The 27,670-nt window shown below is 38.3% G+C and overlaps 2 protein-coding genes across 14 annotated transcripts in view; both read right to left on the bottom strand.

The window, feature by feature from the left end:
• Positions 1–27,670, bottom strand: part of LOC140537170 (protocadherin gamma-C5-like) — a 226,653-nt gene that overhangs the window by 130,955 nt on the left and 68,028 nt on the right. Inside the window, exon 1 of one of the 13 annotated variants that reach the window (XM_072659448.1) lies at positions 5,745–8,217. The exons of 11 other annotated variants lie outside the window; for them this stretch is intronic. In XM_072659448.1, coding sequence (XP_072515549.1) covers positions 5,745–8,153 — 2,409 coding nt within the window. In that variant the 5' untranslated portion in view covers positions 8,154–8,217. Of the gene's footprint in view, positions 1–1,293; positions 3,782–5,744; positions 8,218–27,670 lie in introns of those variants that run through there. One more of the 13 variants, XM_072659454.1, reaches the window with a different exon arrangement.
• LOC140536800 (protocadherin beta-16-like) lies at positions 9,367–12,661 on the bottom strand. Its single transcript, XM_072658823.1, has 2 exons — positions 10,162–12,661; positions 9,367–9,530 (listed from the first exon to the last, which is right to left on the bottom strand). The coding sequence occupies exons 1-2, from the start codon at positions 12,568–12,570 to the stop codon at positions 9,519–9,521; spliced, it is 2,421 nt and encodes an 806-aa protein (XP_072514924.1). The 5' UTR covers positions 12,571–12,661; the 3' UTR covers positions 9,367–9,518.

Below are 27,670 nucleotides of genomic sequence, written 5' to 3' on the forward strand. Positions count from 1 at the left end.
TGTTGATCATCCAACATCCTGACCTCAGTAACACTCTTGGTACTGAATGCAATCAATCCTCATAGCAATGTTTCAAAATGAGTAGAAAACCTTTTTTAAAACCCTTGTTTTTTGAAGAAACAGTAAACTAGCAGTGTCCCAAATGTTCTGTCCATATAGTTTATTATTATTAATTAGTTTTTCAAATGTGTTAAATATGTTTAAATATACAAATCTATAAATCAAATCTATAACATGCTAATGAAACTAAATATGAGGCCAGTGGGGTTAATTACACATGACTAAAATGTTTCCTTAGAAATCCTAAATAGTGGAACAAAATTCAGATTTTCCTGTAAACTAGGTCTTGATGATGTTGATCAAGCAGCTGTCAGTTTATGGAGGATAAGGGCAACTTTCTGCATGGATGAAAACACAGTCTATAACAGAACTAAGAATATTATGTGCTGGGTCTTAAACATAAAGCCACTATATTGTAGCTTTATTATGCAAATTTACTCATCAAAACACTGTCACTTACACTTGCACAAACACACTGATATGGACATGTCATCACTCAAGTTTAATGTGACTAATGTGATTCCATCATAACAAAGCATGTGTATGTTGCAATGGCAACTGATTGTGGTTTTGATACAGTACTTAATCTACATGTAGATAGATAGCAACACAGACAGTACACATAACTGGCAATTTCCAAAAACAATAAAGATAATAATATAAGTAATTTAGGATGAAAATGTAGGTATTAATAATAATAATAATAATAATAATAATAATAATAATAAAAACCATGGAATTTTTACTCTACTCATGAGTTCATCACTTAATCTTATATCTCATCATATTTATCACTTACATTTATGACATTTGGCTGAGGTTGTTATCTAGAGTGGCTAACATTTGCCATGATACGCTGGTAGGCAAATGAAGCATTACGAGTCTTGCTTATGTATGTCCTGGTGGGGAATCAACCCCTAGTCAAAGCATCAGTTTAGCAGATATAATAAAAGAGAACATAGACAATGGGTTCAATCCACTGCATACTACAGTACAAGCTATTACAATAAATAATCTTTGTCAAAGACATGTTAACACAAATTTTCTTTGTATCAAATTTACAACATTTTAAAAGATAAACTGCTAATTTTCAATAATCCAAATTAAGCTCCATCGACAGTGTTCAGAAGTACTCCTTTACACATCAGATGAATTCCAGTAATTTGGCATATTTGTGTGTGTTCATATAATAATTAACATATAACACAAAAATGACAGGATAAGAATTCTCACCTCATCGATTTCAGTGTTAATAACGCTTGAACCAAAGGGGTCATTCTGGCACACTTTCAGAGTGGCACTAGCAGGAAGTGTATTTTCATTGTAGGATCTGACAAACTTGAAGTCACTGGTGTGTGAGCCTGTTGTTAGATACGCGTCATAATTGTAAGAACTGCGGAGAGTTCCAGCTCCCTCAACCTCTGCATAGTTGGGAGGGAGATATGCGCTAGGAATGGCAACTGCTCCATCAAACAACAGTCTGGGCTTTCTCCTGTGGCAAAATCTCACAGCCAGGATCAGAATAATGAACGTCAGAAAAAAGGTGGAAACCGAAACAAGAGCAATGATCAAATATGATGTTAGTTTGGAGTTGTTTTCTTCAAAAGTCATGTCTTTAAGTTCTGGAACTTCAGCGAGGTTATCAGAAATAAGTAAATACACAGAACAGGTTGCAGAGAGAGGAGGCTGTCCATTATCTTTCACTGAAATAACGAGGTTCTGCTTCATGCTGTCAGATTCAATGATGTCCCGCTGTGCCCTGATCTCTCCACTATGGAGACCAATGGTGAAAAGTCCTGGATCAGTAGACTTGATAATGTAATAAGACAGCCATGAATTCTGTCCAGAGTCAGCATCCACAGCGATCACCTTGGAGACCAGAGACCCTGACAGAGCAGCTTTGGGGACCATCTCAGTCATTAAAGACTTTCCCTCTGGAGCAGGGTATAATATTTGTGGAGAGTTGTCATTCTCATCTGTTATGAACACACTCACAGTCGTGTTGCTGCTGAGTGGAGGAGAACCATTGTCTCTGGCTACAACCTGGACTTTGAAGCTTCTGAACTGTTCATAGTCAAATGACCTTACAGCATGGATCACCCCTGTGTCTGCATTTATGGATACAAATGAGGACACTGGAACACTGTTGACCTCACTGGGCATCAAAGAATACAGCACTGTGCCATTCTGTCGCCAATCTGGGTCTTTTGCAGTGACAGAACAAATGGAAGCACCTGGTTTGTTATTCTCAGCAACATATGTGCTGTAAAAATGCTCTTCAAAGACAGGTGGATTATCATTTACGTCTGATACAGATAAAAGTATATTTATAAAGGAGGATAATGGTGGAGAGCCTCCATCAGTAGCAGTAATAGTTATGTTATAGTCTACTTCCTTTTCTCTATCTAATGCACCTGTGGTTATTAAAGAAAAATAGTTTTTAATTGATGGGTTTAACTTGAAGGGAACATCTTGCTGAATGGAGCAACGAATCTTTCGATTATCTCCTGAGTCTTTATCCTGAACATTAAAAATACCCACCTCAGTGCCTATAACAGCATTCTCAGGTATGGGGTCATTTAGTGATTTTAGAACGATTTTGGGGGGATTGTCATTTACATCACTGACATCTATAACAATTTTTGCAGTAGAAGCTAAGCCAGGACCATCTTTGGCCTGTACTCTCATTTCATAATGTGTTTCCACCTCATAATCAATATGTCCATTTACCTTAATCTCACCAGTTATCTTATCAATGGAAAAAAGCTTTGCTGCTCTATCAGAAATACGACTGAACTCATAACTCACATCTCCATTCGCCCCTTCGTCAACATCTGTGGCACTCACTGTAACTACACTTGAACCCAAAGGTGCATTTTCAGGGAGCGTAACTCTGTAAACAGGCTGACTGAAAACCGGAGTATTGTCGTTAGCATCAAGCACATTAATGTGGATAACTACAGTACCAGACCTCTGTGGGCTGCCTCCATCAGTAGCTGTGAGTATTAAATTTATTTCCTTCTGCTCCTCTCGATCGAGCTCCTTCTCCAGCACTAATTCAGCATATTTACCTCGCTCTGTGTTTTCCTGAACTGAAAGACTGAAATGCTCGTTTCTTTCAAGCGAATATGATTGAACCGTGTTTTGTCCCACATCAGAGTCGTGCGCCTCGTCCAAGGGAAAACGTTTTCCTTTATCGGCAGATTCTCTGATTTCAAAAATAATCCGATCATTAGGGAACCGCGGGGCGTTGTCATTCATGTCCTCAATTTGCAGAGACACGCGATGCACTTCAAGAGGGTTTTCTAGCACGAGCTCGTAATTGAGAATGCAGCTGATTCTCGATCCACAAAGCTCCTCTCGATCCATTGTGTCCACCACGACCAAATTACCACTACTCAGGTCAACGTCGCTGTATCGTTTCGTGCTGTCTTCAGTCTCTATACGAGCCTTGCGTAAAGATAACCGTTTAACGTCGAGTCCGAGATCCTTCGCTACATTTCCAACCACAAACTGACGCTTCATCTCCTCAGCAACCGTGTAGCTCAAATCTCCACGAGCTATAGCAATGAAACTGCAGATGCATACCAGGAGAAGCAAAGTACGACATGTTAACGTCTGTCGTTCCATTCTCTCAACGTTTAGAAGTCCCAAATGACAACTAATTAGTGTAGTGTGGTAAGAAATGTCGGCTACAATAAACACAGCCTTATAGCGCAGGCATGATTCTCAATGTAATGAAGGAGGTGGAATTTAACAGGAGATGGGTGTAGAGGTGTATTTATTTTTACTTTGCTGGTGAACAGCGACCCATTGAGTATTTTTTGTACATTGCAGTTTAGAAAACACTGTAATTTTACTTTCTTAATGAAAATTAACGCCAACTTAGACGACTTGGACACTTATTGCTATATAAAGTATGACTGCTTTGGATATTTTCACCAAGTCACTTTAATGTTAGAATAAGTAATTTCTTTAACAAGTATACAATGCACATATAAGTAAATGCAGCAATATACTTTTCACATGTCTTCGTGTCACTTTCTGCTGGTGTTGATTCCAAATCTATGGCTATAGACATTGCATCTTTGCATGCTTTTTATATGTATTATTTTTTCAGTTGGTTGTAGAACTTTCTATTGCACTATGACTGTAACTTTAACTGTTGTGTTTTTTGTTTTTTTCAAATAGTTTTGTACATTAAATAGACCTTTCCATTCAGGACACTTCTTGTTCTGCATTTTTAGAACATTTAGTGTTGTCTTGATGCAGAATGATTACCTAAATCACATCACAAGCATTTCAATGTTTAAATACCCTGAAATGTGCAGATCACAAAAAATGGCTTATATTTAAGGCTAAACCAATATGTGGAGTCTCATTTTACAGGACATGCACTGTCCAGTACCATGGTGCTGAACTGACAATTAAAGCAAACAGGCAGATATTTTGAAACATTTGTTTCTCTCTCCATTGACATATGACAGTTGACTAAAAATAACAAATAATAATCAAAAAGAAATATTCACTCTTTACATTAGTTATTATTGTGATTATTTTGAATATTCACGGATATGACATAAGTGCAAGAGACAAATACATTTTAACTGCAATCTTATAATGGATTAAATGTATACTGTGCATATGAGGTGATTCTGTGTTTTGCAGTGACAAAAAACTAGAAAGCAATGGAACAAACTCTTAATGTTCATAAATATTCATTAAATTGGGCCTGTGAACCCAGTTTGTTCAGAAAATACAACTATGTCTGCAAGCTAAAACATTTTTCTACTCACCAAATATATCATGTTTAAACACAACTGACTTTTAACAATGTCCACAGAAACTAAATGTAACTCCTTAAAATGCACTTCAATTGAAGGATTTTCAGTACTGAAATGTACATATTACTCTCCAAAAGAGCCAGAGCTACTGCTAGCCCCTCTGTCCATCAAATGTCAGAACGATCTGGACCACCACTGAAGAGGAACTGCTATTTACAGCACTGATTTGGTGGTGGTAAATTGGAGAGACAAAGAGAGAGAAAGTGACAGAGGACAAATGTGATGAAAATAGTGAAACACACAATAACAAAGATGGGGTTTTTAACCCAGTGTACAGCCATGGGTTCATAAACTGACCACTGATGAAGTACTAAAGGATGACTAATGCAAACTGTGTAGCAATAGATAAACTATCATATAATACTTAACACTAACAATAAATCGTAGATTGCCTAGGCAAGCAAATCTAATAGAATAGAAAGTATGAGTAGATAGTGTTATTGTCCATAGAGCATAAGAATCTGACCATTGATGAACACGATAAAGGAAGATAGAAAACAGAAAAACATTTTATGCAGGAAAACAAGATGTGCAACAATCTGTAAATGAAAATTAATCAAATGCAGCTATATGGCAAGAGGGACTGGTAAATTATACAAAGAGTGAAGAAACTAATTAGGCACACATACATATGTGCCTAATAAAGGACTATCTTATCTTATCTTATCTTATCTTACAAGCTGATGAGAGGGTGCATATAAGTTATTCAGTTGCCAAAGAGTTTAGAAAGAAAAACAATTACAAAGCTCTTACGTTCAATTCAATACAAAATATGTATCACTCTAAAATCAGTGAACTATCTATAATAATCAAAATACATGTTAACTATATTTCTCTTACCTCATCTGTATCTTCTTTATTGTTAAATGAAATCATGCTCGCATTTAAAGCTTCAGTTTGGCAAAGTTTCAATGTGCCACCAGCAGGCAGTGTGTTGTCATTGTAGGATCTGACAAACTTGAAGTCACTGGTGTGTGAGCCTGTTGTTAGATATGCGTCAAAATTGTAAGAACTGCGGAGAGTTCCAGCTCCCTCAACTTCCGCATAGTTGGGAGGGAGGTATGTGCTGGGAATGGCGACTGCTCCATCAAACAACAGTCTGGGCTTTCTCCTGTGGCAAAATCTCACAGCCAGGATCAGGATAATGAACGTCAGAAAAAAGGTGGAAACTGAAACAAGTGCGATGATCAAATATGATGTTAGTTTGGAGTTGCTCTCTTCAAAAGTCATGTCCTTAAGTTCTGGAACTTCTGCAAGGTTATCAGAAATAAGTAAATACACAGAACAGGTTGCAGAGAGAGGAGGCTGTCCATTATCTTTCACTGAAATAATGAGGTTCTGCTTCATGCTGTCAGATTCAGTGACATCCCGCTGCGCCCTGATCTCTCCACTGTGGAGACCAATGGTGAAAAGGCCTAAATCAGTAGACTTGATAATGTAATAAGACAGCCATGAATTCTGTCCAGAGTCAGCATCCACAGCGATCACCTTGGAGACCAGAGACCCTGACAGAGCAGCTTTGGGGACCATCTCAGTCATTAAAGACTTTCCCTCTGGAGCAGGGTATAATATTTGTGGAGAGTTATCATTCTCATCTGTTATGAACACACTCACAGTCGTGTTGCTGCTGAGTGGAGGAGAACCATTGTCTCTGGCTACAACCTGGACTTTGAAGCTTCTGAACTGTTCATAGTCAAATGACCTTACAGCATGGATCACTCCTGTGTCTGCATTTATGGATACAAATGAGGACACTGGAACACTGTTGACCTCACTGGGCATCAAAGAATACAGCACTGTGCCATTCTGTCGCCAATCTGGGTCTTTTGCAGTGACAGAACAAATGGAAGCACCTGGTTTGTTATTCTCAGCAACATATGTGCTGTAAAAATGCTCTTCAAAGACAGGTGGATTATCATTTACGTCTGATACAGATAAAAGTATATTTATAAAGGAGGATAATGGTGGAGAGCCTCCATCAGTAGCAGTAATAGTTATGTTATAGTCTACTTCCTTTTCTCTATCTAATGCACCTGTGGTTATTAAAGAAAAATAGTTTTTAATTGATGGGTTTAACTTGAAGGGAACATCTTGCTGAATGGAGCAACGAATCTTTCGATTATCTCCTGAGTCTTTATCCTGAACATTAAAAATACCCACCTCAGTGCCTATAACAGCATTCTCAGGTATGGGGTCATTTAGTGATTTTAGAACGATTTTGGGGGGATTGTCATTTACATCACTGACATCTATAACAATTTTTGCAGTAGATGCTAAGCCAGGACCATCTTTGGCCTGTACTCTCATTTCATAATGTGTTTCCACCTCATAATCAATATGTCCATTTACCTTAATCTCACCAGTTATCTTATCAATGAAAAAAAGCTTTGCTGCTCTGTCAGAAATACGACTGAACTCATAACTCACATCTCCATTCGCCCCTTCGTCAACATCTGTGGCACTCACTGTAACTACACTTGAACCCAAAGGTGCATTTTCAGGGAGCGTAACTCTGTAAACAGGCTGACTGAAAACCGGAGTATTGTCGTTAGCATCAAGCACATTAATGTGGATAACTACAGTACCAGACCTCTGTGGGCTGCCTCCATCAGTAGCTGTGAGTATTAAATTTATTTCCTTCTGCTCCTCTCGATCGAGCTCCTTCTCCAGCACTAATTCAGCGTATTTACCTCGCTCTGTGTTTTCCTGAACTGAAAGACTGAAATGCTCGTTTCTTTGAAGCGAATATGATTGAACCGTGTTTTGTCCCACATCAGAGTCGTGCGCCTCGTCCAAGGGAAAACGTTCTCCCTTATCCGCAGATTCTGTGATTTCAAAAATAATCCGATCATTAGGGAACCGCGGGGCGTTGTCATTCATGTCCTCAATTTGCAGAGACACGCGATGCACTTCAAGAGGGTTTTCTAGCACAAGCTCGTAATTGAGAATGCAGCTGATTCTCGATCCACAAAGCTCCTCTCGATCCATTGTGTCCACCACGACCAAATTACCACTACTCAGGTCAACGTCGCTGTATCGTTTCGTGCTGTCTTCAGTCTCTATGCGAGCCTTGCGTAAAGATAACCGTTTAACGTCGAGTCCGAGATCCTTCGCTACATTTCCAATCACAAACTGACGCTTCATCTCCTCAGCAACCGTGTAGCTCAAATCCCCACCAGCCATAGCAATGAAACTGCAGATGCATACCAGGAGAAGCAAAGTACGACATGTTAACGTCTGTCGTTCCATTCTCTCAACGTTTAGAAGTCCCAAATGACAACTAATTAGTGTAGTGTGGTAAGAAATGTCGGCTACAATAAACACAGCCTTATAGCGCAGGCATGATTCTCAATGTAATGAAGGAGGTGGAATTTAACAGGAGATGGGTGTAGAGGTGTATTTATTTTTACTTTGCTGGTGAACAGCGACCCATTGAGTATTTTTTGTACATTGCAGTTTAGAAAACACTGTAATTTTACTTTCTTAATGAAAATTAACGCCAACTTAGACGACTTGGACACTTATTGCTATATAAAGTATGACTGCTTTGGATATTTTCACCAAGTCACTTTAATGTTAGAATAAGTAATTTCTTTAACAAGTATACAATGCACATATAAGTAAATGCAGCAATATACTTTTCACATGTCTTCGTGTCACTTTCTGCTGGTGTTGATTCCAAATCTATGGCTATAGACATTGCATCTTTGCATGCTTTTTATATGTATTATTTTTTCAGTTGGTTGTAGAACTTTCTATTGCACTATGACTGTAACTTTAACTATTGTGTTTTTTGTTTTTTTTCAAATAGTTTTGTACATTAAATAGACCTTTCCATTCAGGACACTTCTTGTTCTGCATTTTTAGAACATTTAGTGTTGTCTTGATGCAGAATGATTACCTAAATCACATCACAAGCATTTCAATGTTTAAATACCCTGAAATGTGCAGATCACAAAAAAATGGCTTATATTTAAGGCTAAACCAATATGTGGAGTCTCATTTTACAGGACATGCACTGTCCAGTACCATGGTGCTGAACTGACAATTAAAGCAAACAGGCAGATATTTTGAAACATTTGTTTCTCTCTCCATTGACATATGACAGTTGACTAAAAAGAACAAATAATAATCAAAAAGAAATATTCACTCTTTACATTAGTTATTATTGTGATTATTTTGAATATTCACGGATATGACATAAGTGCAAGAGACAAATACATTTTAACTGCAATCTTATAATGGATTAAATGTATACTGTGCATATGAGGTGATTCTGTGTTTTGCAGTGACAAAAAACTAGAAAGCAATGGAACAAACTCTTAATGTTCATAAATATTCATTAAATTGGGCCTGTGAACCCAGTTTGTTCAGAAAATACAACTATGTCTGCAAGCTAAAACATTTTTCTACCCACCAAATATATCATGTTTAAACACAACTGACTTTTAACAACGTCCACAGAAACTAAATGTAACTACTTAAAATGCACTTCAATTGAAGGATTTTCTGTACTGAAATGTACATATTACTCTCCAAAAGAGCCAGAGCTACTGCTAGCCCCTCTGTCCATCAAATGTCAGAACGATCTGGACCACCACTGAAGAGGAACTGCTATTTACAGCACTGATTTGGTGGTGGTATATTGGAGAGACAAAGAGAGAGAAAGTGACAGAGGACAAATGTGATGAAAATAGTGAAACACACAATAACAAAGATGGGGTTTTTAACCCAGTGTACAGCCATGGGTTCATAAACTGACCACTGATGAAGTACTAAAGGATGACTAATGCAAACTGTGTAGCAATAGATAAGCTATCATATAATACTTAACACTAACAATAAATCGTAGATTGCCTAGGCAAGCAAATCTAATAGAAAAGAAAGTATGAGTAGATAGTGTTATTGTCCATAGAGCGTAAAAATCTGACCATTGATGAACACGATAAAGGAAGATAGAAAACAGAAAAACATTTTAAGCAGGAAAAAAAGATGTGCAACAATCTGTAAATGAAAATTAATCAAATGCAGCTATATGGCAAGAGGGACTGGTAAATTATACAAAGAGTGAAGAAACTAATTAGGCACACATACAAGCTGATGAGAGGATGCATATAAGTTTTTCAGTTGCCAAAGTGTTTAGAAAGAAAAACAATTACAAAGCTCTTACATTCAATTCAATACAAAATATGTATCAGTCTAAAATCAGTGAACTATCTATAATAATCAAAATACATGTTAACTATATTTCTCTTACCTCATCTGTATCTTCTTTATTGTTAAATGAAATCATGCTCGCATTTAAAGCTTCAGTTTGGCAAAGTTTCAATGTGCCACTAGCAGGAAGTGTATTTTCATTGTAGGATCTGACAAACTTGAAGTCACTGGTGTGTGAGCCTGTTGTTAGATACGCGTCATAATTGTAAGAACTGCGGAGAGTTCCAGCTCCCTCAACTTCCGCATAGTTGGGAGGGAGGTATGTGCTGGGAATGGCGACTGCTCCATCAAACAACAGTCTGGGCTTTCTCCTGTGGCAAAATCTCACAGCCAAGATCAGGATAATGAACGTCAGAAAAAAGGTGGAAACTGAAACAAGTGCGATGATCAAATATGATGTTAGTTTGGAGTTGTTTTCTTCAAAAGTCATGTCCTTAAGTTCTGGAACTTCTGCAAGGTTATCAGAAATAAGTAAATACACAGAACAGGTTGCAGAGAGAGGAGGCTGTCCATTATCCTTCACTGAAATAACGAGGTTCTGCTTCATGCTGTCAGATTCAGTGACATCCCGCTGTGCCCTGATCTCTCCACTGTGGAGACCAATGGTGAAAAGGCCTAAATCAGTAGACTTGATAATGTAATAAGACAGCCATGAATTCTGTCCAGAGTCAGCATCCACAGCAATCACCTTGGAGACCAGAGACCCTGACAGAGCAGCTTTGGGGACCATCTCAGTCATTAAAGACTTTCCCTCTGGAGCAGGGTATAATATCTGTGGAGAGTTATCATTCTCATCTGTTATGAACACACTCACAGTCGTGTTGCTGCTGAGTGGAGGAGAACCATTGTCTCTGGCTACAACCTGGACTTTGAAGCTTCTGAACTGTTCATAGTCAAATGACCTTACAGCATGGATCACCCCTGTGTCTGCATTTATGGATACAAATGAGGACACTGGAACACTGTTGACCTCACTGGGCATCAAAGAATACAGCACTGTGCCATTCTGTCGCCAATCTGGGTCTTTTGCAGTGACAGAACAAATGGAAGCACCTGGTTTGTTATTCTCAGCAACATATGTGCTGTAAAAATGCTCTTCAAAGACAGGTGGATTATCATTTACGTCTGATACAGATAAAAGTATATTTATAAAGGAGGATAATGGTGGAGAGCCTCCATCAGTAGCAGTAATAGTTATGTTATAGTCTACTTCCTTTTCTCTATCTAATGCACCTGTGGTTATTAAAGAAAAATAGTTTTTAATTGATGGGTTTAACTTGAAGGGAACATCTTGCTGAATGGAGCAACGAATCTTTCGATTATCTCCTGAGTCTTTATCCTGAACATTAAAAATACCCACCTCAGTGCCTATAACAGCATTCTCAGGTATGGGGTCATTTAGTGATTTTAGAACGATTTTGGGGGGATTGTCATTTACATCACTGACATCTATAACAATTTTTGCAGTAGATGCTAAGCCAGGACCATCTTTGGCCTGTACTCTCATTTCATAATGTGTTTCCACCTCATAATCAATATGTCCATTTACCTTAATCTCACCAGATATCTTATCAATGGAAAAAAGCTTTGCTGCTCTATCAGAAATACGACTGAACTCATAACTCACATCTCCATTCGCCCCTTCGTCAACATCTGTGGCACTCACTGTAACTACACTTGAACCCAAAGGTGCATTTTCAGGGAGCGTAACTCTGTAAACAGGCTGACTGAAAACCGGAGTATTGTCGTTAGCATCAAGCACATTAATGTGGATAACTACAGTACCAGACCTCTGTGGGCTGCCTCCATCAGTAGCTGTGAGTATTAAATTTATTTCCTTCTGCTCCTCTCGATCGAGCTCCTTCTCCAGCACTAATTCAGCATATTTACCTCGCTCTGTGTTTTCCTGAACTGAAAGACTGAAATGCTCGTTTCTTTCAAGCGAATATGATTGAACCGTGTTTTGTCCCACATCAGAGTCGTGCGCCTCGTCTAAGGGAAAACGTTTTCCTTTAACGGCAGATTCTCTGATTTCAAAAATAATCCGATCATTAGGGAACCGCGGGGCGTTGTCATTCATGTCCTCAATTTGCAGAGACACGCGATGCACTTCAAGAGGGTTTTCTAGCACAAGCTCGTAATTGAGAATGCAGCTGATTCTCGATCCACAAAGCTCCTCTCGATCCATTGTGTCCACCACGACCAAATTACCACTACTCAGGTCAACGTCGCTGTATCGTTTCGTGCTGTCTTCAGTCTCTATGCGAGCCTTGCGTAAAGATAACCATTTAACGTCGAGTCCGAGATCCTTCGCTACATTTCCAATCACAAACTGACGCTTCATCTCCTCAGCAACCGTGTAGCTCAAATCCCCACCAGCCATAGCAATGAAACTGCAGATGCACACCAGGAGAGGCAAAGTACGACATGCTAATGTCTGTCTTTCCATTCTCTCAACGTTTAGAAGTCCCAAATGACAACTAATTAGTGTAGTGTGGTAAGAAATGTCGGCTACAATAAACACAGCCTTATGCCGCGGCTTTGACTCTCAAAGTCATGGAGGAGGAAGAACATGAGATGGGTGGAGAGGTGTATTCATTTTTACTTTGCTGGTGAACAGCGACCCTTTGAGTATTTTTAATACACTGCAGTTTAGAATACCCTGTAATTTAACACCATGATTTCATGAAAGTTAACGCCAACTTCTCCTCTTATCAGTCAAATTTGTTTTTACCGAAAATAGATTGGACAGTCAGATTCAGCACACGGCCTGTAATTGCCATGTGGCAAGTGGTACTGAATAATCTAGTCTACAATCAACAAGTTAAGGAAGATTTTTTTTATCCACTGTACGTCAAATAATTTGTGAGACTCAGACACTTGGTTTCTATATAAAGTATGACTGCTATGGATATTATCACCAAGTCACTTTAATGATAGAATAAGTGATTCATTTACATGTATACAATGCACATATGAGTAAACGCAGCTATATACTTTTCACATGTTTACGTGACACTTTCTGCTGATGTTGATTCCATTTTATGGTTATAGACACTGCATCTTTGCGTGCTTTTTATTTGTATTATTTTACACTTGTCTGTCATTGGCACTGTACCACTGCCTACTTAGTTGTGGTACTTTCTATTGCACTAGGACTGTAACATTAACTGCAGTGTTTTCTAATATTTTTATAGAATACTTTTTTATATAGGACACTTCTTGTTCTGCATTTTTTAGAACATTTAGTGTTGTCTTGATGCAGAATCATTACCTAAATCATATCACCAACATTTCAATGTTTGAATACCCTAAAATGTGCAGATCACAAAAAATGGCTTATATTTAAGGCTAAACCAATATGTGGAGTCTCATTTTACAGGACATGCACTGTCCAGTACCATGGTGCTGAACTGACAGCAAAAGCAAGCAGGCAGATATTGTGAAAAAAAAGTCTCTCTTCATCTACATATGACAGTTGGGTAAAAAGAACTAATAACAATCAATAAGAAATATTCACTCTTTAAATTAGTTATTATTGTGATTATTTTGAATATTCACGGATATGACATGAGTGCAAGAGACAAATACATTTTAACTGCAATCTTAAAATGGACTAAATGCATTGTGTGAGGTGATTCTGTTTTTTGTTTTTTGTTTTTTTTAAGTGACATGTGATCTCAAAAGATGCAGTGTTTTTACTACAAACAATCAAATAGCATTTCAAATGTTTAAACAAAAACTAGGAAGCAATGGAACAACCTCTTAAAGTTGAAAAATATTCCTTAAATTGGCCTGTGAACCCAGTTTGTTCAGAAAATACAACTATGTCTGCAAGCTGAAACATTTCTCTACCCACTAAATATCTCATGTTTAATCACAAACGACTTTCAACAATGTCCACAGAAACAGTAACTGACAAGTAACTTATTTGTGTGTTTATCATCAATGAAACTAAATGTAACTACTTAAAATGCACTTCAATTGAAGGATTTTCAGTACTGAAATGTACACATTACTCTCCAAAAGAGCCAGAACTACTGCTAGCCCCTCCATCCATCAAATGTCAGAACAATCTGGACCACCACTGAGGAGGAACTGCTATTTACAGGACTGATTTGGTGGCGGTATGTTGGAGAGACAAAGAGAGAGGATAGATGTGATGAAAAAGTGAAACACACAATAACAAAGATGGGGTTTTTAACCCAGTGTACAGCCATGTGCACCTGTGGAAGTGCACAAGATAGACAGAGTTAACGTGAACATAACAATAATATAAAAACGTAACTGTTCTTTTTTTTAAAACAATATGCAGTGGGCATGGAGGGGACCATATTGAGCTGAAGTCTTTAAGTATTAGAGATCGAGGTTATTGTTGTTATTACCACCACATTCGTGGGTTTTTTCTGCTGGTTTGGTCTTAAAACGATCATGATTTTTGTTGCCTTTTAATACTTAATAATTTGGAAGCATTTTTCTTAATTCCTGAGATATAATTTCAAACCAGTACAAATACTATTTGTCTTTTTTCTTCACACTGATGAAGTACTAAAGGGTGACTAATGCAAACTGTGTAGCAAAAGATAAGCTATCATGTAATACTTAACACTAGCAACAAATGGTAGAATGGCAAGCAAGTCTATTAGAGTGAATAGTATGTTTGCATTCTGTTACTGTCAACAACTGAACAACCAATGCTTCATCTCCTCACCAACTGTGTAGCTCAAATCCCCACGAGCCATGATAATAAAACTGCAGATGCACAGCAAGATAAGCAAATTATAGCACGTTAATGTCTGTCGTTCCATTCTCCCAATGTTTTTAAGTCACAAGTGACAGCTAATTAATGTAGTTTGCTCAGAAATGTTGTCCACAATTAACACAGCCTTATGCTGCAGCTATAATTCTCCAAGTCATGGAGGAGGTAGAATTTAACATGAGATGGGTGGAGAGGTATATTTATTTGTACTTGAACACCGAACACTGACCCTTTGAGCATTTTTTAGTACATTGCAGTGTAGAATACACTATAGTTTCACTGCTCCTGTCAGTGTCTTCATGAAAGTTAACATCTTATGGTTGGGTAAGCTAAAATAAGATAATAATAATAAAATAATAATAATAATAATAATAATAATAATAATAAAAGATTAGACAGTCATTCAGCACACGGTCTGTTACTGCTATCTGACAGACGATACCATAAAATCTAATGTACTTAGGCTAAGGAACATTTTCTATCCCTAGTCTGTTAAGAAAGTTCTTGCCCAATGTCCTTCTCACTCAGTCACTTCATCATTATATAATTGGTTGACTGCTATAGACACCATCAAAAAGTCTCTGTTAGAACAAGAAATTCCCTTAACACATTAACTGTATATATGAGTAAATGTTGCTATATACTTTCCACATGTCTTCTTGTCACATTCTGCTTAATTGTTGCTTCCAGTCAACGGCTATAGAAGATAATTGCACAATTTCTCCTTCTATCTTTGTAATTTCACCACTGAAACTGAAACTGCACTATGACTGCTACATTAACGTGTCTTCTGTCTAATATATTTTGAACATATTTTAGTCCCTTCTTTTCTATATTTAGTACAATTAGTTTTGTTTTGCTTTAGAGTCATTGCTTGGACCTCAGCACTAGCAATGTAAGGTATTAATGCCCTGACATTTGCAGATCACAAATAAACCTGGATTATGTTTAAGGCTAAACCAATGTGTAAAGTGTCATTTCATAGGCGGGTGCTGTCCTGGACTGTGGTGCTGAACTGCCAACAGACATACATAAGCAGATGTGATTTTTTTTCTCCACAGAAATATTACAGTTGACTGAGAAAAGGAGAAATGATACCTCTTCTAATAATATTAATAATAATAATAATAATAATAATAATATTCTCAAATGCAACACAAGTGAGAATTACATTTAAACTGCAGCTTTATAATGGCTGAATTGCATTCTGTACATGCAATGCAAGTAAATATTATACACTGATATGTGATCTGAAAGATATGGCAGCATTCAATCAAATAGCATTTCCTTTGATAAAAGGAAAACTGGCATGCAATCAAACTACCTCTTAAAAATTATATTAAATTGGTCCTGTGAAACCATTTGGTCTAGAAAATGCAACCATGCCTGCAAGGTTAAAATTCTACTACCCACTAAAATATCTTATATTTTACTTTACTTACATTAGACTTTCAAAAATGGCCACAGACAAAACAACGGGTTCAGCGTTTAGTGTTTAACATCAATGAAACTAAATGTCATTATTTTAAATATACCTTAACCATAGCCTTTGCATTACTGAAATGTACACATTATACTCCAAGAAAGTCAGAACTACTGCTAGCCCCTCCTTTTATCAATTGTCACCATTGGACCATCTGAGATGCGGTTCAGGGAGAAGTTATTGTTTAGGACACTAATTTGGTGGTGGTATGTTACATATGTTTGAACTCAGCATCCAACCATGTATTCAGACTCGAACTAATGAAGTACTTTGAATGGAGTAAGTACTAGGGGATGACTAATGCAAACTGTGAAGCAAACAATCAGCCGTCATCTGTAATCTAACATCTTCAATATACTGAAGATGGACAATGTCTATAAGATGTCTAATAGAGAGGATAATAAGAGTAGACAATGAGTTAATGTCACTACAGTGCTTGGAAACTTGCAGCTGATAAAAACAATAAAAGAATATACAAATCAGAAAAAGACACTTCATGCAGAAAAACAAATCAAAAATATGAAAAAGAAAATGGGCCAAATATAGCTCTTAGTATATGGCCAGGGTGACTGGTAAATGAGAGTACACCTAATTAGGTACACCTAAAAATGTTAAGTTGAAGTTTAGTGTAAAGAAAAACCAACAGCAAAATTCTTACTTTCAATTCAACATAAAATATGTAACACACCAATCAGTAAATTATATATATATATATATATATATATATATATATATATATATATATATATATATATGGACCTATGAATAATGATAACTGTATTTCTCTTACCTCATCTGTATCTCCTGTATTGTTAAGTGAAATCATGCTTGTGTCTAAAGTGTCCGTTTGGCAGGGTTTCAACGTGCCACCTGCAGGAAGTGTATTGTCATTGTAGGATCTGACAAACTTGAAGTCACTGGTGTGTGAGCCTGTTGTTAGATACGCATCATAATTGTAAGAACTGCGGAGAGTTCCAGCTCCCTCAACCTCTGCATAGTTAGGAGGGAGATATGCACTGGGAATGGTGACTGCTCCATCAAACAACAGTCTGGGCTTTCTCCTGTGGCAAAATCTCACAGCCAAGATCAGGATAATGAACGTCAGAAAGAAGGTGGACACTGAAACAAGTGCAATTATCAAATATGATGTTAGTTTGGAGTTGCTCTCTTCATAAGTCATGTCCTTAAGTTCTGGGACTTCAGCGAGGTTATCAGAAATAAGTAAATACACAGAACAGGTTGCAGAGAGAGGAGGCTGTCCATTATCCTTCACTGAAATAACGAGATTCTGCTTCATGTTGTCAGATTCAGTGATGTCCCTCTGTGCCCTGATCTCTCCACTGTGGAGACCAATGGTGAAAAGTCCTGGATCAGTAGACTTGATAATGTGGTAGGACAGCCATGCATTCTGTCCAGAGTCAGCATCCACAGCGATCACCTTGGAGACCAGTGAGCCAGACAGAGCAGCTTTAGGGACAATCTCGGTCATTAAAGACTTTTCCTCTGGAGCAGGGTATAATATTTGTGGAGAGTTATCATTCTCATCTGTTATGAACACACTCACAGTCGTGTTGCTGCTGAGTGGAGGAGAACCATTGTCTCTGGCTACAACCTGGACTTTGAAGTTTTTGAACTGCTCAAAGTCAAATGACCTCACAGCATGGATCACCCCTGTGTCTGCATTTACAGACAGAAATGAGGACACTGGAACACTGTTGACCTCACTGGGCACCAGAGAATACAGCACTGTGCCATTTTGCCTCCAGTCCGGGTCTCTCGCAGTGACAGAACCAAGAGAGGTGCCTGGTTTGTTATTTTCCTTAACATGTGCACTGTAGGATAGCTGATTAAATAAAGGTGGATTATCATTTATATCTGATACTGATAAATGTATATTCAAGGAGGACGATAGTGGTGGGGAGCCTCCATCAGTGGCAGTGATGGTTACATTATAATCTGCTTCCTTTTCTCTATCTAGAATGCTTGTGGTTACCAATGAGAAGTAGTTCTTGATGGATGGATTTAATTTGAATGGTACATTTTGCTCAATAGAACAACGAATCTGACGATTATCTCCTGAATCTTTATCCTGAACATTAATGATCGCTACCTCAGTGCCTACAATCATGTTTTCTGGAACGGGGTCCTTTAAGGACTTAAGAATAATTCGAGGTGTATTGTCATTTACATCAGTGATATCTATGATAATTTTAGCTGTAGATGCTAAACCAGAACCATCTTTGGCTTGCACACCTATTTCATGATGTTTTTCTTTTTCATAATCAATATCTCCCCGTACCTTAACTTGTCCAGTAGTCTTATCAATAGAAAACAGTTTAACAGTTTTATCTGAAGCTCGACTAAATTCATATGTAATTTCTCCATTTGCTCCTTCATCAGCATCATTGGCACTTACTGTAACTACGACGGTATCTGTAGGTGTGTTTTCAGCGAGAGCTACTCTATACACAGGCTGACTAAACACAGGAGTATTGTCATTAGCATCCAGCACAGTAATGTGGATAACTACAGTACCGGACCTCTTTGGGGTGCCTCCATCAGTAGCTGTGAGTATAAAATGTATTTCCTTCTGATGTTCACGATCCAGTTCCTTCTCCAACACTAATTCAGCGTATTTTCCACCATCTGCATTCCCGTGAACTGACAGAACAAAATACTCATTACTCTCCAGAGAATAGCTATTAACTCCATTATGCCCAATGTCAGAGTCATAGGCTTCATCTAAACGAAAACGCTGCCCCTTGACCGTCGACTCGCTGATTTCCAACGTGATGCGGTCATTAGGGAATCTTGGCGAGTTGTCATTTATGTCATCAATTTGAAGAGACACGCGATGCACTTCGAGAGGATTTTCTAGAACGAGCTCATAAGTAAGGATGCATGGATGAAATGAACCGCATAGCTCTTCTCGGTCTATTGTCTCTGAAACAGTCAAATCGCCCGTTCTCAGATTAATGTCACAGTACCGTTTGCTGTTATCTTCCGTGTCTATACGAGCTTTTCGACCTGTCAATCGTTTTGCATCCATTCCGAGATCCTTAGCTATGTTTCCAATCGCATATTGACGCCTTGTTTCTTCTGGAAATGTATATGTCAGATCGCCAAGCACAGCCCGCAGGGGAAACCAGAACAAAACCAAGAGGAGAATGAAACGAGAAAAAATACCACGGGCCATTACTAACACAAACAAGCAACTGGTACAAATAACCTACGGTTTTCAAGGCAGCCCTTCTCAAAAATGGACGCACATCAACACATTTTCTTTCTTATGCATCATTGTGACAAGAAGAAGCGGATTAATATTAAATAGCTGGGCGGAGGGGTACGTCTAACCTGCAATCGTTGGTGAAGAGCGACACTCTGTGTGTTTTTTGTTAACTGCACAACGTTATCTTTTAAATACGCAATAATTTAGGAAAATCTTATTTTCTAAACAAATAGGAAATTTGAAGCCAAATGTGCAACTTAAGGATACTGTATGAATTACCGTTTCAAATATGTACAGCTTGAAATGTATTTCAATACATTTCGCATACTTACATTATCATTTTAAAGCCATGTTCTAACTAAGGTTATAAAGTAGATTGCTTTCCAGAAAATCGCATTTCAGAAAACAATTATGCCAAAATTAGAATCGAAAAGAAAATAAATAAAATAATAGAAATAGCAATAGAAATAGCAAAGGGTTTCACAGAATTATCGGAAGTTGTTAGTCAGGATCAGCCAACGTTAACAGTTTGAAAGTTGAGGTGCGCAAAAGTCAGTTTATGCGTTACTTATCCAACTCGACGAACTTTTCTCAGTACACACTCTTAAACATAAGGTTGTATTTAGTATATCAAGCACAAAAGAAAGAAAGAAAACAATATTTGCACTATAAAATATATTTCGTAGGAAAACATTGTCTTTCATTAAAGATTCTATAAATTGGTTTATTACAACCTTGTTTTATGGCAAGATTCCAAATATAACTACTTTGGTGCAAAATAAATTGGGCACTGCTTACCTCATCCATATTTCCAGAGTCAGTAAGAGTTATCATGTTCGCCCCAAAGGAGTCACTTTGGCACATTTTAAGAGTAGCACTGGCAGGAAGTGTATTGTCATTGTAAGATCTAACGAACTTGAAGTCACTGGTGTGTGAGCCTGTTGTTAGGTACGTGTCGTAATTATAAGAACTGCGGAGTGTTCCTGCTCCCTCAACCTCTGCATAGTTAGGAGGGAGATATGCGCTGGGAATGGCGACTGCTCCATCAAACAACAGTCTGGGCTTTCTCCTGTGGCAAAACCGTATAGCCAGGATCAGGATAATAAAGGTCAGAAAGAAGGTGGACACAGAAACAAGTGCAATTATCAAATATGATGTTAGTTTGGAGTTGCTCTCTTCATAAGTCATGTCCTTCAATTCTGGGACTTCAGCGAGGTTATCAGAAATAAGTAAATACACAGAACAGGTTGCAGAGAGAGGAGGCTGTCCATTATCCTTCACTGAAATAACGAGGTTCTGCTTCATGCTGTCAGATTCAGTGATGTCCCGCTGTGCCCTGATCTCTCCACTGTGGAGACCAATGGTGAAAAGTCCTGGATCAGTGGACTTGATAATGTGATAGGACAGCCATGCATTCTGTCCAGAGTCAGCATCCACAGCAATCACCTTGGAGACAAGTGAGCCGGACAGAGCAGCTTTAGGAACCATCTCAGTCATTAAAGACTTTCCCTCTGGAGCAGGGTATAATATCTGTGGAGAGTTGTCATTCTCATCTGTTATGAACACACTCACAGTCGTGTTGCTGCTGAGTGGAGGAGACCCGTTGTCTCTGGCTACAACCTGGACTTTGAAGCTTCTGAACTGTTCATAATCAAATGACCTCACAGCATGGATCACCCCTGTGTCTGCATTTACAGATAAAAATGAGGACACTGGTACTCCGCTGACTTCACTGGGCTTCAGAGAATACAATACGGTGCCATTCTGCCTCCAGTCGGGATCCCTCGCAGTAACAGAACAAACAGAGGCGCCTGGTTTGTTATTCTCAGCAACAAGAGCAGTATAGAACTGATCATTAAAAACAGGAGGGTTATCATTAATATCTGACACTGATAAGTGAATGACGTTGGATGATGACAACGATGGGGTTCCTTCGTCTGTTGCTATAACAGTTATATTATACTGTTGTACGAGCTCGCGGTCAAGATACGTTGCAGTAACCAATGAATAATAATTTTTAATAGAGGGAATTAATTTGAGCGGAACGTTTGGCTGGATTTTACAGTGAACCTGTCCATTTTCCCCCGAATCTTTATCCTGCACATGTATGATACCAACTTTAGAACCAGGCGATATGTCCTCCCGGATGGGATTGTATAAAGACTGTATGAAAATTTCAGGTGTATTGTCATTAACGTCTAAAACTTCAATGAAGACGCTAGCAAAAGAAACGAGGCCAGGGCCGTCTTTTGCTTGTATTCTAACATCATATGCGGACTCTTCTTCGAAATCTAAATACCCGTTTAACGTAATGATTCCAGTGTTCTGGTCGAGACCGAACAGTTTTCTGACTTCGTCTGAAATTCGGACGAAATCGTAAGTCACCTGGCCATTTGCACCCTCGTCTGTGTCTGTAGCGCTTACTGTAACAACCACAGTCCCTAAGGCCGCGTTTTCAAGTAGGCTAGCCTTATAAACAGGCTGGCCAAAAAAAGGAGAATTATCATTAGCATCCAGAACAATCACCCGTATTTCTACAGTACCAGATCGAGGTGGAGTCCCACCGTCAACAGCAAAAAGCAATAGGGTTAACTCCTCCTGTTTCTCACGATCCAACTCTCTCTCTAAGACTAACTCACCATATTTGCCTCCCACTGAATTCGTATGAACTATAAACTTAAAGTGGTCATTCTTTTCCAATGAATAGCTCTGAACACCATTTAAACCCGTGTCATCATCATGAGCCTCGCTCACAGCAAAGCGGGAGCCTTTAACTGCGGACTCACTTATTTCAAACTTGATCACATCGGTTGCAAACATCGGTGAATTATCATTAACATCTTCTATCTGTACAATCACTCGGTGTAATTCCAGAGGATTTTCAAGGACAATTTCATAACTCAGAGAACACGAGGTCCTGCTACCACATATCTGCTCCCGGTCTATCCTGTCTGCTACAACCAAATTACCGGTATTCATATTAATATCACAGAGGCGTTTTCGGCTTCCCTCGACGTTAAGACGAGCTCGTCGCGCCAGTAATCCTTTTGGATCAATTCCGATATCCTGCGCAATGTTTGCGATTACAGAATCCTTTTTCAGTTCTTCTGGAATCGAGTACATAATGTCGCCCAGGTTTCCGCAGGGGAGTGGTAGGATGAATACCAAAGAGAGTATTATAGATGATCCTTTTTGCTTCATATTGGATGGAAATTCCAGCGTCCCTCGGTTACAGATATAAACGTAAGTCACAAAGCGTTGTTAAAATCGTATTCTATTCCGTTTAGGAGTTAAACAAAGCAGACAACTCATGCGCAAACGCGCTCTTCTAATGTCGTCTAGAAGGAGGTTGTGTGTAAGAATGAATACTGAGGACAGCAAATATATCCTGGTGAACAGCGACACAGTGAGTCGTGATAAAAAAACTGCACTGTGTTACATTGAGACATCACTGCCATTATTATTATTATTATTATTATTATTATTATTGTAATGATAATAATAATAATAATAATAATAATAATGTAATTGGTGTTCTTTTTCATAAAACACTAAAGCAGCTTTGCAGTACTTAAAAGATCAAACAATCAAACACATACTCAAACACAGAATATTTTGCAAATGGTATGAGTCAATTGCAATGTATATCCATGAAACCTATTACAACCCCTGGGACAACTACACTCCAACCAAAGTGCTGTGCAAAACTAAAAACTATATAAATTTCAGCACTCTAAATTCTCAGAATGTGTCTTAGAAACAATATGACAAAATAGTGCTGTCCACTACCCTGGTGCTAAGGATTGACACTGATAATTTTGACATCATAAAAAAGAGAACTGGCAAGGAATATTAAATATACTACAAATGGTGAGCATCCACCTTTGCCAATAAATGACCAAATATAATATCTATGCTTTGAATGACCATAGGGGTCAAATGCAGGCCATGGAGGGCAGATTTATGTTCTCACTCTTCTATTATTGTTGAATGTGATGTAATTAATTAAATAAACAATTAATGGAAAAAACAAACAAACAAATTATTAGAGTTTTGTTGTCATGAAAGACACCTGACACCTTTGACAAAATTAAAAGTATACAATGTCAAATAAAATAACATTCTGTTTCAGTTAGAATCTAAAGAATAAAAAAAGGATTTTAAGAATCTAAAGACTCAAAGCAAATCCACCAACTGTTTGTGAAACTGAAGGAAAAGCTGAATGTCAAAATTAGCCACTTAAAAATAAGTTATAGTTGACACATACAGTAAATGCAGTTCCTGTTCATCAAATGTGCAAGAAGCAAAGAGCTTACCTCAACAGCTAGTAAAGGACTAGCAATGGGAGTTCTTTCTTCAAATGCTTCAAATGTGTCATTTAGATTCTTCTTTAGAGTAAGAGTTGAGGGAAGAGTATTGTCATTGTAGGATCTGACAAATTTGAAGTCACTGGTGTGTGAGCCTGTTGTTAGATAAGCATCATAATTGTAAGAACTGCGGAGAGTTCCTGCTCCCTCAACTTCTGCATAGTTAGGAGGGAGATATGCACTGGGAATGGCGACTGCTCCATCAAATAACAGTCTGGTTTTTTTCCTGTGACAAAATCTGACAGCCAAGATCAGGATAATGAATGTCAGAAAGAAGGTGGATACTGATACTAGTGCAATGATCAAATATGATGTTAGTTTGGAGTTGCTCTCTTCATAAGTCATGTCTTTAAGTTCTGGAACTTCAGCGAGGTTATCAGAAATAAGTAAATACACAGAACAGGTAGCAGATAGAGGAGGCTGTCCATTATCTTTTACTGAAATAACAAGGTTCTGCTTCATGCTGTCAGATTCAGTGACATCCCGCTGAGCCCTGATCTCACCACTGTAGAGACCAATGGTGAAAAGTCCTGGATCAGTAGACTTGATAATGTGATAGGACAGCCATGCATTCTGTCCAGAGTCAGCATCTACAGCGATCACCTTGGAGACTAGAGAGCCTGATAGAGCAGCTTTAGGAACCATCTCAGTCATTAAAGACTTTCCCTCTGGAGCAGGGTATAATATCTGTGGAGAGTTGTCATTCTCATCTGTTATGAATACACTCACAGTCGTGTTGCTGCTAAGTGGAGGAGAACCATTGTCTCTGGCTACAACCTGGACTTTGAAATTTCTGAACTGTTCAAAATCAAATGACCTCACAGCATGGATCACCCCTGTGTCTGCATTTACAGACAGAAATGAGGACACTGGAATACCGTTGACCTCACTGGGCACCAGAGAGTACAATACTGTACCGTTCTGCCTCCAGTCTGGGTCTTTCGCAGTAACAGAACAAATAGAGGTGCCTGGTATGTTATTTTCAATTACATTTGCACTGAATAATTGCTCTTCAAATACAGGTGGGTTATCGTTTACATCAGACACAGGTAAATGAATTGTCATAGAAGATGACAATGGTGGAAAACCTCCATCAGTAGCAGTAATTGTTATGTTGTAACTGTCTTGCAATTCTCTATCTAGTATGCTTGTAGTTATCAGAGAGAAATAATTCTTAATGGATGGGTTCAATTTAAAGGGCACATTCTGCTGAATGGAGCAGTGTATCTGTCTATTTTCTCCTGAGTCTTTATCTTGAACATTAATAATGGCCACTTCAGTGCCTATAACAGTATTTTCAGGTAAGGGGCGATTAAAAGATTTAAGAATGATTTTAGGGGCATTATCATTTACATCAGTAACATCGATAACAACACTTGCAGTCGACGCTAAGCCAGATCCATCTTTTGCTTGCACACCAATTTCATAAAATTTTTCATCTTCATAATCTATATTTCCAGTCACTTTAATTTGTCCAGTAACCTTGTCAATCACAAATAACTGTGCTGCATCATCAGAAATGCGACTAAATTCATAAGAGACTGCTCCATTTGCACCTTCATCAGCATCTGCTGCACTTACTGTGACAACTTCAGTTCCCAAAGCTGCATTTTCAAGCAAAGCCACTTTATACACAGGCTGACTAAACACGGGACTATTGTCGTTAGCATCCAGAACAGTAATGTGTATAACTGCAGTCCCAGATCTCTGAGGACTCCCACCATCAAATGCAGTCAATATTAAGTCAATGTCCTTCTGCTGTTCACGATCCAGCTCTTTATCCAACACAAGCTCTGCATATTTCCGGCTCTCTGTGCTCCCCTTTACAGACAAAATGAAATGATCGTTCTTATCCAGAGAGTAGCCATTTACTCCATTTTGCCCGATGTCAGAGTCGTGAGCTTCATCCAAACGGAAACGTTGCCCTTTCGACGCGGACTCTTGGATTTCGAAAGTAATTCGTTCGTTAAGGAATTTTGGTGCATTATCATTAATATCCTCAATTTGCAGAACAACGCGATGTAGTTCCAGGGGATTTTCTAGAACGAGCTCATAATCCAGGACACAATTCAGCCTCGAACCACAAAGCTTCTCCCTGTCTATTGTCTTTGCTATGACCAAATCACCCGCTTTCAAATCTATTTCGACATAACGTCTGCTACTATCCTCTGTGTCTATCCGGGCTTTTCGTTTGGATAGAATTTGAGGATTGACTCCGAGATCCTTAGCTATGTTTCCGACCACATACCGGTCTTTCTTCTCCTCTTGAACTGTATAGCTTAAATCTCCACATACGGTGCGCAGATTGAGGACAACAGCAATCAAACCCACTGATACTGCGCATGAAAAAACTCTATATTCAATCCTTGCAGATATATTCGTCATTGTAAAAGCGTTCTCAAACAAAATATGTCCAAACGTGAGCTACTAAAGCAGAGATATCCAAATACGTTGATTCCGAGACAGTAATGATTGTTGCTGCGAGAGCAATCTGATGTCATATTTAAAAAAGATAGGCGGAGGGAGCATTCAACATTTTTACTGCTGGTGAAGAGCGACACTCTGAGCATGTTGAGTTTATTGCAGTTTTAGTGACCCTACTAACAGGATGTGTCTTCAACTTTTAAGTAAAAACGGAATATTTTTATAAGATGGTGAGAGTTTTAGAAAAAAAAAAGATAAAACAAAAACCTTTTATTTGGAGTTGCTGACACAAATTAAAAATGTCTTTAGAATAATAAACATTACCTCGTCTTTTAGAAGTAGATACATTCTAACAGTAGACAGAAGGGATATGGATTGTGCTTATTTAGTCCTCATATGTATTATGAATAAGGGATCTGAAAAGGAATTAGTTTACATCCAATCTCAACAAAATCTAAAGTAAAATGATGAACATTTTCAAAAGTCTAAAAAACAACAAACATCAAATGGGCTGCAGTGCGCTGTCCACACACGTGGTTCTGAAAACAACCACTTTAAATAAATGTGATGGATTAAATGTTTTTAAGCCAAATATTCAAGGTTTTTTTTACATAACATTCATTTTTTATGTATTCCACTCGAGTATTATCGAACGGAGGTTGGTATACTAGCCACATCTAATTACAACTTTACAACAATGACATTTGAAAGTTAACGTACTTTGTGAATTCAAACATATTAACACAAATCAGCGAAAAGGACCTTTTCCCCATACTTGTCAGCTTTTGTAACTGATAGATAAAAGCGCAACTTAAACGAGACAACCCTGGAAAATGAAATAGGAAAACAGATAGCTAACATCAAATAATCAACGAGATCACCAAAGGATGACACCCTGACGAGCCAGAAAGCATTAAATAAGATTTTCTTACCTCGCCGTCATCTCCTGTTGTGTTCAAAGTGATCATACTCGCTTTAAAAGGATCACTTTGATGTAATTTCAATGTCCCACCAGCAGGAAGTGTGTTGTCATTGTAGGATCTAACGAACTTGAAGTCACTGGTGTGTGAGCCTGTTGTTAGGTACGCGTCATAATTGTAAGAACTGCGGAGAGTTCCAGCTCCCTCAACCTCCGTATAGTTAGGAGGGAGATATGCGCTGGGAATGGCGACTGCTCCATCAAACAACAGTCTGGGCTTTCTCCTCTGGCAAAATCTCACAGCCAGAATCAGGATAATAAAGGTGAGAAAGAAGGTGGACACTGAAACAAGTGCGATGATCAAATAT

The sequence above is a fragment of the Salminus brasiliensis genome, chromosome 16 (genome assembly GCF_030463535.1).
Source record: "Salminus brasiliensis chromosome 16, fSalBra1.hap2, whole genome shotgun sequence".
Lineage (NCBI taxonomy): Eukaryota > Metazoa > Chordata > Actinopteri > Characiformes > Bryconidae > Salminus > Salminus brasiliensis.